This window comes from Cheilinus undulatus, linkage group 20 (assembly GCF_018320785.1).
Source record: "Cheilinus undulatus linkage group 20, ASM1832078v1, whole genome shotgun sequence".
Classification (NCBI taxonomy): Eukaryota; Metazoa; Chordata; class Actinopteri; order Labriformes; family Labridae; genus Cheilinus; species Cheilinus undulatus.
The window spans coordinates 40,002,340-40,016,172 of NC_054884.1; the positions used below are offsets into that span (position 1 = coordinate 40,002,340).

General features: G+C 37.9%; 1 protein-coding gene across 5 annotated transcripts in view; it reads right to left on the reverse strand.

The window, feature by feature from the left end:
- Positions 1-2,953: 2,953 nt before the first annotated feature.
- LOC121528350 (serine-rich coiled-coil domain-containing protein 2-like) overlaps positions 2,954-13,833 on the reverse strand; it is an 82,279-nt gene continuing 71,399 nt past the window's right edge. For 3 of the 5 annotated variants that reach the window (XM_041815775.1, XM_041815772.1, XM_041815773.1), the window contains exon 14: positions 2,954-9,557. In XM_041815775.1, the coding sequence (XP_041671709.1) occupies positions 9,144-9,557 (414 nt within the window). In that variant the 3' untranslated portion in view covers positions 2,954-9,143. The remainder of the gene's footprint in view (positions 9,558-13,833) is intronic. The other 2 variants (XM_041815776.1, XM_041815777.1) reach the window with 2 other exon arrangements.

Consider the following 13,833-nt stretch of genomic DNA (forward strand, 5'->3'; position numbering starts at 1 on the left):
AATTTCAAAAGGGCAATCCTGGCCCCAAATTCCCAATCCAGTTCCCCAAAATATTATACTTACATGAAAATACAAAAAAAAAAAAAAAAAAAAAGGAAATTGAAATAAATTTAAAGCAATGAAACTCTAAAATATACGAACATATCCTCTAAATTTCCATAAAATTACTAAATAACTTCCAAGCAAATTCCCTAAAATATCCAAACAGCAAATTATCCCAGCATTTCAAGCAAATACCTTAAACTTAAATGAACATTTTGGACACTTAACTCGTCGATTTTAATACCAGAAATGATTACTGAATGTCAGAAAGCCAACGTGTAATGTCCTCATACGTGGACGCAGGGTCTTAGGAGATTTAAAGATTTAAAGAAGAATAACAAACATCAGTCAGACGCACAAATCCAGTCCTGTTGAAGTTTATCTTTAATTTCAGCTTCTCAGTGACATCTCAGCCAATGAGAGAAGAGGACAAGAATACCAACCAATCAGGCGAGGAGGGAGGGGCTGATGTTACACATGTGACAGATAAAATAAACACAGATATAAAGGTGTGATATTCTTACATGTATGCGCCACACAGACGTGTTTAAACATTGATTATCAGAGCGACAGAGCTAATATCAGACTGATAAGGATCTGTGCTAACCAATCAGATCAGGGCTTAAGTTCTTAACCAATCGCATCGAAGATTACACGCAAGACAGCAACGCTGCATTCACATCACAGGAGAGCAGGTTTAAAAGGAGTTAGCAGCATCAGAGGAGACTTTCAGGCAGATTTATCTCTTTAAAATAACAAAAACAACATTCTGAGTAGAACGAGAGCATCTGGCACTGATGCAGTCCAGCATTTCCATCATCCTGAGTGCAGCAACGACGCGCTGGCCTCAGCACCCGGAAGACGAAGAGACCACTTTGGAGCAACTGAACCAGCTAGTTTGGATGAAAATGACAATAAAATCACCTGAAAATTATTCATTTTTTGTCAATAAAGACAGAGGGATGCAGCAGAAACTTTAGGATAAAGTCAGTGCCCTTTAACCCTCAGGCATCACTTTAATTTAACTTCCAAAGTTAACCTTCCAAAAATCTGCTATAAAAACTTAACAGATTAATATCTTTTCTGCTTTTTTTGCATAAATCTCTTAAACAACTTCAGCGGTGCTCAAAACTACCAAACATTCAATCAGTCTGAGGACCTTTAGTGCATAAAAGGCCCCATTAAAACCCATTCTGACTGTCATTAAAGCATTATACATGTGTTTTATTGTTTCTGGGTGTCTGTCCGGCCTTTGACCTTAAAATGTATCATTTTCAGTACTCTCCACCCAGTGGCATCATTTTGACCATATTTGGCAGATGGAGAATAAACATGCTATTTCTCCTAGATGGCGCTGTCCCATTTGACCCCCTCCCTCTCCCTTTCCCTCAGTCATCACCAGGGACATTTTTGTGCATTTGGGCAAATGTTTCCTCTTCCTCTGCTCACCATTTGGGCTGTGTTCGTGCATGTGGTCTAATTTTTGCAACAGAGTTTCTTTTTTGGCATATTATTCAAATGTCAGTTGCTCTAACAGGTCAGGGGAACACTGTGATACACATTTACTCCCCTTTAAAGCCATTAAGGACAAAAATGTCCATTTCCAAAAATCTGCTATAAAAACTGAACAGATTCATATATTTTTCTGCTTTTTTTGCATAAATCTCTTAAACAACTGCAGCTGTGCTCAAAACTACCAAACATCCAATCATTTTGAGGATTTTAACCCTTTAAATGCTAGTTTGATTACTTAAAGTCAGTGTTTTTATGAAAAAAAGCGAAAAAAATGTGATATCTTCTTTAAACCAAATGTTGGATGGCATTATTTCTAAGTCCAGCTTGGACATGTCAAACATTAGCCAGAATATTTAGTTTGATGCTTTTTTGGTTTTTGTGTAGCATCTGATTTAGAATTTACCACCCTTTCAAGTCATTAAGGACCCCCCCCCCCGCCAAAAACAGCAATAAAATACTATAAATTAATATTTTTTCAGCTTTTTTTGGGTCAAATCTTTTCATCAATTTCAGTTCTAATCAAAACACAAATCGACTGAAAAATTTTACCCAAAAAAGCTGAAAAAATATTTATGTATCCTAATTTTATTGCTGTTTTTGGAAGAGGACATTTTTGTCCTTAATGGCTTGAAAGGGTACTAAATTCTAAAATCAGATGCTACACAAAAAAACAAGAATGCATCAAAGTCAATATTTTGGTTAATCACATACCCAAGCTGGATTTAGAAATAACCAGCCATCCAACATTTGGTTAAAGGAAGATTTCACATTTTTTCCACTTTTATGTCATAAAAACAACATTGACTTTAAGTAATCAAACTAGCATTTAAAGGGTTAAAATCCTCAAAATGATTGGATGTTTGGTAGTTTTGAGCACAGCTGAAGTTGTTTAAGAGATTTATGCAAAAAAAAAAAAAAAGCAGAAAAAACATAAATCTGTAAAGTTTCCATAGCAGATTTTTGGAAGTGGACATTTTTGTCCTTAATGGCTTTAAAGGGGAGTAAATTTGTTTCACAGTGTTCCCCTGACCTGTAAGAGCAATTGAAATTGTAATTCAAAAATTTGCCTTGAAAAGAAACTTTGCTACAAAAATTAAACTACATGCACTAACACAGCCCAAATGGTGAGCAGAGGAAGAGGAAACATTTGCCCAAATGGACAAAAATGTCCCTGGTGATGACTGAGGGAAAGGGAGAGGGAGGGGGTCAAATGGGACAGCGCCATCTAGGAGAAATAGCATGTTTTTTCTCCATCTGCCAAATATGGTCAAAATGATGCCACTGGTTGGAGAGTACTGAAAATGATACATTTTAAGGTCAAAGGCCAGACAGACACCCAGAAACAATAAAACACATGTATAATGCTTTAATGACAGTCAGAATGGGTTTTAATGGGGCCTTTTATGCACTAAAGGTCCTCAGAGGGAGTATTTGTCACTGCACAAAAAATATCAATGCTTGAAAATAAATGTTGCTGCTAATCAATGACACATCCCAGGCTGTAATAATCCAAAACCAAAAAAAATCTGAAACTTTTATAAACTCTTAAAAAAATTCAAGAATATTTTTTATCAATATTTAGGTCAGATTTAGCTGAAAAAATGAGCTCCATGAAAGCAGAAAAAATATAAATGTATCATTTTTGTTAATAGCGACAGTATGAGGTGTGCATGTTATGTGCTAAAGCTCCTCAATATTTGAACGGCCCCAGAGGGTTAAAGGATTTTATGCTTCATCGTCTCATTAAAGTACTGGTCAGTACTGATCCTAAAATGCTTTTATGCTCATTTTTTAGCTTTATTTTCTTTGATTTTATATTTTAGACAACATATTAGCTGATTTTTATGATCCCTCATTGTGGAGTCTGCTTCCACAGGTCCATGGATGTAAAGATGAGATAATTTCTCATAAAATCATCAATGACAATGATTGATCGGTTGTTTATTTAGTTGTAATGGAGCAGAGAGACACTGTTCTGCAAACAGATGAGTACATGCATGCTAATTCTTGTTTGCATCTAAACCCTGATGGATATTTAATTCTGCTCTGATTGCAACCGAACCAACCGATGGATGCAGATTTAACATCAGCGATGTGTTTGATTTATGTTCATTCTTCTCCTATCGGACATGAACGCAGCGTCACTGCAGCCGTTTGAAACAACCGAGAAAAAGCCTCCAAATTCATCAACAGAAAAACAAAAGTCACTTTTAAAGACAGGTAAAGTCTTTAACAGCCGAGCTGAAGCAGCTCTGCCTCTTTCTTCTTAAAGTGCATTTTTTAAAGACGCTTTACAAGCAACAGTTCAGATTAATACGGACATGAATATTCATAATTACAGCAGTTTATACAGTCTTCAACATAAATAAGAGTTAGCGCTGCAGCAAACACTGAGATCTTCAGAGTTATTGCACAAAAATAAATTCAATAAAACGGCAGGATGCTTTTAGATCATCTTCAAGTTTTCATCATAAAACAAAACAAAATAAATAGAAATATTCCCCACAGCAGCACAGGAACAGGATGGATATCAGTGTAGATATGAGTTTCAGCTGAAATATATCAGATATCTGTTTAAATAGGATACAGTGTTTGAAATATCGTCCACAACGAAGCAGCGTGAGGGGAAACTTTTAGAGTTCATCGATCTGAAGAGTCACAAAATCCTCCCGATACTGAAGAAAAAAAAAAGGCATGAAGATAAAAAATACTGACATTAAGGAGCGTCACACAGCTGCAGGAAGCAGAGCGGCTTCATGGATCGATAAGTTTAAAGTTTTTGTGTTTTGAGCAGCAGGAACAGCAGCAGCAGCTGCTTTTTAAAGATCATCCTCATAGCTGTGGTTTTTTCCTGCATGGACTGTTTCTTTGATAATGTCAGATTTGCCGTTATTGTCCTCAACAGTCCGCTTTATTCTGTAATGTCTTTTTTACATCTTATGGTATTAGCATTTCTATAAAAGAAATGTCTGCTAACCTCGAGCCTTTTGGAGTCCTAGTCTGAGTTTTCCCGCTACAGTCATCTACAGACAGGAAAAAGAATGTTTTCTATGTTTTTAAGGACTAACGTTTGTTTCCTTAGTCATCCTCAAACCTTAAAGTGTCCAAAAGGACTAAAATTTCTTGTCCGAAAAGCTAAAATTAATCTGTAAATATCGGCAAAAATCCAATACCGTGCATCCCTAGTAGATCCTGTGTGCCTTCTGTGTTTGCACACTGCCCTGCAGTCTCATGCCCTTATATGGGCATGAAAGAGGGCCAGTCTGTGTGCTAATTAGCCTCAGCTAAAGCCTGATTTATGCTTCTGTGTTGCGCCGATGGCGTAGCTACACATAGCCCTCTGTGTCGACGCAGACCCCTACGGCGTAGCCTGACGCGCACCTCCAAAAAATTCTAACTACGCGTCACTGCGCGGACCGCAAGGGCTGTGATTGGTCCGCTCAAAACGTCATGCAGTTGCTTTTTCTGGTCTTTCTTCCTGTTATTACGCACATATCGAAATGTTACATCATCGGTTACGTTTGCAGAGTTCACGTTAACTGAATATTCTCAGTCACTGAGGGATTTTTTTGAAGGATGACTGAGAATTTTGAAGGCTGTCCGTCATTTTGAAGGGCTGGAATGATGAGGATGAGCGTGCATTTCAGCGCACACACGCAGACAGATGCACCTTTTCCATTTAGCACACATGGACTATCAAGGAGGTTATTAAATCTATTAAAAATCTAGTAGCCAGTGGGCTCTCTCACTGACCTCGACATCATAGATTAATGAAAGTGCGTCGGTCTTGGTGCTGACAGCACTGAGAGGCTGCTGCAGCCTGCAGGTGTCTCAGTACACAGGTCGGCATGCAGAGAGTTAAGGCCTTTGCCCAATGAGCCTGTTTCATGTTGCTCTAATCATGTCTGCACACTGATGCCGATTCATTTCCAGTTTTTTTCATAAAAGGTTCGATTTTATGCGAAATTTCGTATGTGTCCAAGGCGATCGATGATTCAGAACAGTTCCCGCTGCTTCCACCTCGCTTGCTCACCACTGAACCCTCACTTTAAACACCAAAGTTTGCTCATTTATCATGTAGATTTCAACCATGGAAATATAACAGAGAGATGGGTGAACGATGATTCAGATCAGCGCATGTTGCTTTATTCTCTCTCGCTCGCTCATCCCCACCCAACCCTCCTCTCTCTCTCTCTGAAACCTCACTTTAACACCGTAGTTTCCATTTCAGTCATGGAAATCTAACAGATAAAGGCAAACGTTTGTAACCCTTGTTCTCCATCTCTCCAGCTTGTCTCAGCGCTGTGACGCATGAGTGTGTGCTGTATGAAGCTCTCTGTCAGGATGGATCCAGCGGGATTTTAAAGGAGTGACGGACAACAAAAAAGTCCAGCGCAACCTCCGGTTTGTGCTTATGTGCAAACAACATGTGATATCGACTACTGGTTGTAATCACACACCCAAGCATCCACTCTCATTAAAACAGACATCCAGTTCAGCGGAGAGCGACACAGCCGCTTGGATGTGACCCCTCTGAAACCACACACACACACAGCCACACCCCCCTAGCGTCATGGCGGTGAATTGCAGAGCGATGCGTTCCCTTGACACGTACGTACGCCGTGGACACAACGCAGAAGAATAAATCAAGCTTAATGAGGGCATGGCGTTCATCAGTTTGAGATTCCAGGAGAGAACAACTCAGTAGATCTTGAACATCTCATGCATCTGAGAGAGGGTTTTCTCAGGAACAAATACAATAAAATCTAAAAATAATATTAGGGAAGTACTAGCAGAGGCATTTTAACACATTTTTATCTACTAGTTTGGGACAAAGAGCCAACAGGAAGAGCGGAACATCTGCTGCTGCTGTTTGTAAAGTTTAGTGTCTTATTTGTTTGTGTGATTTTTGATAGCAGAACCTTTAAATGTCAGTTTCTTACACATTCTGTAGAACAAAAAGCCGTTAAAAGTGTGAACTATCAGATATATTAGGAGTATTTTGCATATATTCTCTGCACGGGGCTGAGACTGCGTGTCTGATTTAAAACCTACAGGATGGTGAGGATTATTTTTGCATATTTTCTTGCATACACAGTTACTGTTTTAAAAGCAGGCAGCTCTGCAGAGCCGAGGAGCTCCGATATATAAATGAGATAATGTTTCAGATGTCGGAGTGTTTTGTGCGATTGTAAATGTCAGAGGATTCGTTTTACCGTTTCAGCCGCTCTCTTCTCTGAGCCGCAGAACGAGGAAATGTTAATGTGGCGACGGAGCCTCCAGATCCTGAAAATATCACTCTAACGCTGGGATTCAGAATGTCTAAATCTTAAAAATGTCAGCGAGTAAAGAAAGGAAAACTCTCCCCCTGACGTTTTAAAGTGAGGAGATGATTCTTCTGTGCATACATCGACTGAAAACGGAGTGTTTTTAAGTTACAGGCCTCGTTATGCTTCAAACAGACAGACTGGGACAACGTGTCTCTAGTTTCTAAGTAAGTCTGGTATTTTTCTCTCTGCATGTTTCAGTCCTTTTCATCACTGTTTTCTGTCTTTTTAGTCACATCATGATAGCAAAAAGAGCATGATTGCAGACCAGTCTCTCTTTGAAAAAAAAAAAAAAATCTGCACAAAAACCAAACAGATGAGTCCTTATATGGACCAGATTCTCATGCCGTGCATAATCCTGTGACGTCAGGCTCAGATAGTGAGGATTTCATGTTCTTATCATGTCATGTTGTAAACTTTTTTTGGTTGTTTAACATATAAATGATGAGGTTCTGACTCCTGTTCTGAGATCAGACCATGTTTCATGTGTAAAAACGTGTAATAACCCATCAGCTACCATCAGAGCTAAGCTAATGTGCACGTTATGACTGCAGCACATCAGGGTTGTCCAGACTTTAGCTGATAAATGCAGTAAAAACTGCAACTTTTCCACCATAAATGCAGGAAAACTGATGTATAAAGAAGTTGGTTTGAAGCATACAGAGCCCTTAACTTTCATAAAGTCTGCAGACAAAACTTTGAGAAGCTTTTGGGAGCTCACAAAGTCACTGATGGAAAAAAACAACACAAAATCTTAGAAATTAAGACGCTTGTTTTGTCATATTCAAAGTCCACCGACGGTTAAGTGGCTTTAAAAGCTTGGATGGGGATTTAAAGGAAGAAGAGCGGCTGAATTCTGGTAAAACACACAGAAAAAAAAGGGGTCATAACAAAGATGGGAGGCTGGAGGAGAAGGCTGACCCTTCAATTGACACAACGGTCTGGGTTTATCTTGAAACGTTCCATCTTTAAAGGCAAAAAGAAATGTTTCTGGATGCGGCTGCAGCTTAATACGAGAAAAAGACACCAAAATGTGAGTAATAGATGGACAGTGCAAAGATTAAAAGTCATTTTTCCGACCTGGAGACCGGGTGTTTTTGCAGAGCAGCAGGTTTCAGACGAGGAAGGATTGATCCGGTGTTGGGGGGGTTTAGGGGTCATAGTTGGAAACAGTTCTCCCCTAGAGAGGAAGACTTGGGAAGGACGAAGGCTGGAAGAGTGGCATGAGTTTCCAAACGGTCACATTTCTCCAGGTGAGATGTTGTAAAGGAGGTGAGGCACACAGAAATCCTAACACAGTGAATGAGCTGAAACACGGTGATCTCACTGGAGGGAAGATTCCACACATCTGCAGAAAAACACACCAACCAGCAAGCTTCCAGAGCGATTTTTCTGCACATTTGCATTCCAGCTTTTAACTTTAACTGGACATAAATACATACAGCACTGACTGTACCATAACAGCAACCTTTAAAGGCATCGGGGGGATAGGGAAAGAAGATAGAGCCATCATTTTCAGGAAGGTACCACTCTCATTTCCACCAAGCAAACTCCTAAATTTGCACATTATTGATACTCAATTACTGAAATATTATTTGAAATGCAAATTTACTTTTGTGTTAACCTGCAGATTTTTTTGTAGCTGACAATTGAGCTGCTGGGGAGATTTCATGGAGTAAAAACGTGAAAGATGCAATTAACCTAAATTAACCTCAAAGAATATATTTTACCCTCTTCATGAGTGTTTGAATCAAACTTCGGAGAACATCAGCTTTTCAGGTGAGTTTAAAAACCCTAAAACTTGTTTTTAAAGATGTTAGAAACAATCACAGGGTCACCAAAGTTATTAGAAAGCAAAAAGGAGCTTAAAATACTAAATTTATGCTAGAAAATGTTAAATATCTATGCGAGATTACGAAGTGCAAAAACAGGACAAAACGAGGAGCAAAAAAGATGAAAAATTAGAGGCAAATTGTGCACAAAAACCTGGTTTTTACTCAATGATATCTCCCATAACTTGCCTTTTATAATCAGTACCAAATAAGTAAAAATCATCTTTTTTAATTACCGTTATTATGTACTCACGCTGATCTATCAGCGTGTTTGTGAAGTCGATTTTGAGGAGATTTTTGCAGCTGTAAAATAAAGTATCACTGAGATTTCATTGGAATTGTCAGTGCTGAAAATAAAACAATAAATAAGTTAGTTACGAGTCTTTAAACCTCTCTGATTTTCTCTCGTGTTTCCATCCTCCATGTTTCAGTGACTCTTCGGCTTCGGGAGGCGGGACAAGTTTAAGGCGGACGTTTTGACTTTAACTCCAGCTGTGCCGTTACTCTCTGAGTCGTTGCTGAGCTGCCTGACCGCCTTCGTCTTCGACGGCGGGGAGGCAGCAGAGCCAGAGCCTGAGGCGTGAGAGAAGAGGCGGAGCTTGGAGGGCTGGGGGAGCTGCAGGGATCGGTTGAAGGTTCCTTTTCTCTCCTTCGTATCGGATTTCTCCTCCTTTGTCGCCATCTTCTCGTCATCTCTTCCTTCCTTTGCGGCGGTAGAGGTGGTGCTGGGGTGGGTGGAGTTTGAGTTAGCTGGAGGCGGAGCTTGTGGGGGCGTTGGGGCTAAGCAGCGGTCTGTCAGTGGTTTCTGGTCGTCCTGGCTGGAGGAGTGAAGTATCTGTGGCTGGAACAGAAGAGGGATACAAAAACATGACTTAACCTAAAGTGACAACAGATTTCTACAAGGTCAATGAAATAAAAATATGTCAAATGAATAGTTTCATAAATATTCACCCCCTTTAAAGTGACTGACCTAACTCAGTTGGAGCTATTAGTCTCATTAAAGACACCTGTGTCTGGAAGGTCCAGTCACTGGTTAATCAGTATTCATGGCTACTATTACACCATGAAGACAAAGGAACACTTAGAGAAAAGGTTCTTGAAAAGTCTAAGTCAGGGGATAGAGACAGAAACATTTCCAAGTCTCTGAACATCCCCCAGAGTTCAGTTAAATCCATCATGAAGAAATGAAGGAATATGTGACATGCTCACAACACTGAGTGAGCGTGCAAAAAGGAGACTAGAGAGAGAGTCCACCAAGACACCTATGACTACTCTGAAGGAGTTCTAAGCTTCAGCAGCTGAGATGGAGAGACTCTGCAGACAACAACTGTTGGCCGGGTTCTTCAGCAGTCAGAGCTTTATGGGAGAGTGGCAAAGAGAAAGACACTGTTGAAGAAAACTCAGATTCAGTCTGGACTAGAGTTCACCAGAAGGACTGAGGGAGACTCCATGGTCAAGAGGAAGAAAGTTCTTTGAAAAGAGGGAAAGTTCCCCACTGTGGAGCACGGTGGTGGCAGCATCATGCTGTGGGGATGCTTCTCAGCAGCTGGCCCAAGTAAGCTTTTAAAGGTAGAGGGTAAAATCTTATTTGGTCTGTTGTTTTACGTTCCCCAGCTCTAGTACTGTTACAAACTCTAAATGTCGTTTCAGTCAGTAGACAGTTTCGGTTGTTCTCATTCCAGACTGTTTGAAAAATTTGACCCCAAGAGGTTCACTAAAAGATGAAGACAAAATGACATCCATGTTAGGAGAACAGAGAATCGTCTGCCATAGCCTGAGGGACAACCAGTCTCTTCCCAACAAACACACTGAATTTTATTTGTTTATTCTATTTAATTTATTTTTAATTTCTATTATTGTTTTTAAATTTAATTTTTATTTTTATTATTTTTTCTTTTTTTAATTTCTATATTTTTTATTATTTTTTCTTTTACTTTTTAAAATTAATTTGTATTTGTATCATTTTTTTTCTTTTTCTAAATTTATTTTTATGATTGTTTTTTCTTTTTTTTAATTTATCTTTATTTTTATTATTTTTTTCTTTTTTAAAATTTATTATTATTTCTATTATAATTTTTACTTTTTCTTTTTGTAAATTTATTTTTATTTTCATTATTTTTGTCTTATTGTTTTATCTAATAAAACACATTTATTTTATTATACATAGATTTTTTGTGGAATTATTCAATATGCAAATGTATATTATGTGTAAATATTTAATGCAATTTTACTTTTGTACACTGCTTTGGCAGTTACTGATCTGTTTATGCCAATAAAGTAAATTGAAAGTGAAGTGATTAAATAAGTCCAAGTCACAACAAGACTAAATAATAGGTGAAGTATACTGTAAGAATAAAAGTTCTTCCTATCAGGGGAACCCTTACATGTTTATAATTGACCATAGATTAATTTGATTTAATATATATCTATATTTCCAGGATTATTTGAAAGGGTTGCTTTAATGATGTCAGATCAGTCTATAATCATCATTAGCATGCTAATATATGATAATAACTGATAGTATTGTGATTGAGCAGCTCTGACTCTAACACAAAGATCATTTCCAGCTTTGTTTCTGCCTGAAAAGACTCCTATCTCCTTTGTTCCATATTTGATGAGCTGATGGAGGTGAGGAGACAAAGTTTCTCAGACAGAGATAAAAAATGTGATTTATTCTCTCTGATGACTGCTGGTCATTTTAGATACCGCCGCTTTGATCGACCTGGGTGTGTGTTTTAATCAGCGTGTGTTTTTGCTTTGATGCAAACATAAAAATAGCCTCAATTTTTCAAAGAGATTCTCCTTTCAACAAATGTCCTCACTCTTCAAAATGTCTTTAGTCTCCATCTTCTATGATTGAGTTTTTACCTGCTGAACACCTGGACTAAACCGTCCTCTAACACGTACAGGTCACCAAAACTTCTTTTTTTATTCTCCTTTCAACAAGTTCTTTGGACTTTTACTTTCTTAAGATTTTTAGGGGCGCCTGCCTTTATTTTTGATTGGACAGCTAAAGAGAGAAAAGACCGATTCAGAGAGACACAGCACCAAATGAGCTCCAGGACCAGGATTCAAACCTGCAACCAGTTCATCAATAACCTGTCTCTCTAAGTGAGCACCCACCGTTCTACCTGAGCGACACCTGTGCATTTACAGCTTTCATTTTCACAATAAACAGCACCAAAGTACGGATGTTAGAAAAAGACATACAGTCATATTTTCAACGTAAGGCTGCTGCAAGCCGACAAAGACAGACAGACAGACAGCATGTCATGCTATATCTATAAAGGATGGGAATCCAGCCACTTCCTGTGGGGAACCAAACGGTTTCTTCTTCTCTACAGAAAGTTGATTAAAAACATCCCAGAAAATCCTGATGGTGGTGGTCGGTCCAGGACTCTGGAACCACTTTGGCTCGAGGAATCTTAAGGAGACTTGTTGGTGTGGCACTCAGTCCAAAATCAAAAAATGCTCCGTCTAAAGCAGGGGTGTCAAACTCAGTCACAGAAGGGGCCAGATTCTGGACTTAGGTCTAACTGGAGAGCCTACCAGGGTCAACACAACCTTCAACTGTCAACCTTATTTTCACCTGTAATGCAACTGATGCTAAATCATTTGGAAATTCAAAAAAAGTAAAAACCATAAGTGTAAAGGCTCAAAATCTGAGATGAAAAGTCCAACTTATTAGTTCAAAAGGTCAGAAAGTTGAAATCCTGAGTTTAAAGGTCAAAATTTGACTTAAAATTTTAAATTGTGAGTCTAATGGTTCAAAATATGGGATTAAAAAGCCAAAGTCAGGGGTTGAAAATGTCAAATATGAGCTAAAATTTACAATAATTAGTTAAAAGGATTAAAAATATGACTTAAATTTAAAATTGTGAGTATAAAATGTCAAAATATGATATACAAAAAGTATAAATTATGGATTAAAAATGTCAAAATATAAGCAAAAAATTCAAAATAATGACTTAAAATGTTTTGAAATATTACTTAAATTAAAAATTGTTAGTCTCAAAACATGATATAAAAAGTAAAAATTATGAATTGAAAATATCAAAATATAAGCAAAAAATTTAAATCATGAGTTTTAAAGTCAAAATATGGGATTAAAAAGTCAAAGTTAGGGGTTGTAGATGTCTAAATATGATACAAAATTTAAAATAATGAGTGGAGAACGTAAGAATATGACTTGAAATTTAAAACCGTGAATCTCAAAAGATAAAATATGGTATATAAAGTACAAATTTTGAGTTGAAAAGGTCAAAGTATAAAATGAAAAGTCAAAATCATAAGTTGGAGTCTTAATCTTAAACTGCAAAATTGAAAATATGAAATAAAAACACAAATTAATTTCTTTACCCACATTCTTGACTTTTAATCTAATTTTTCTTAACCTTAACTTTTTCAGATTTTATGGTTTAACATAGAAATTTTAAATAACTGAGGTTAAGTTTACATTTTTATACTGGAGGAAATCTGCAGACCTCATACTGGTGGGCCAGGTAGAACACAAATATGATTCGATCTTGTGGGCCGGATATAACTGTTCCACGGGCCGGATTTGGCCCCCGGCCTTGAGTTTGACACCCCTGCTCTGAATCATTAAACTGATAAATAAAGCATCAAACACCTGACTGGAATTTCAGGTCTAAAATTTCTTCTCACTAATTAAATTGCATGAAAATCTAAAATCTAATAAAGGTGCCTCTGTCTTTCCTCATCTTTGATCTAGTCCAGATTTATATTTTCCATGAATATAAATCAGGAATCACAGAGTTCATCTGTAATTACTTTCTATCTCTGCCTGGAATTTTTACTGAATTCTGACTAACTCGGATGTGATTACTTTCATGACTTTTAGATGTCTTTGCTTGTTAAACTCAAATGTTCATGCTGTTGGTGGATTTCCTTCAATTCTTTGATAAAGTCTGACCATATTTGCTCTTCTTATTCTTTCATTTCCTCATGAGTTTTGATTAGATGGGACTTTTTTGCTCCATGCAGGCGAGGGTGGAGATCCATGCCTTTGCTCGTCCGTATCGGTGATTCTTGTGGCTGCAATGCTTTAGGGATTTCTGCAAAAGTACCCTCAGACTGGAGGTCAAAGGTCAGAGTAA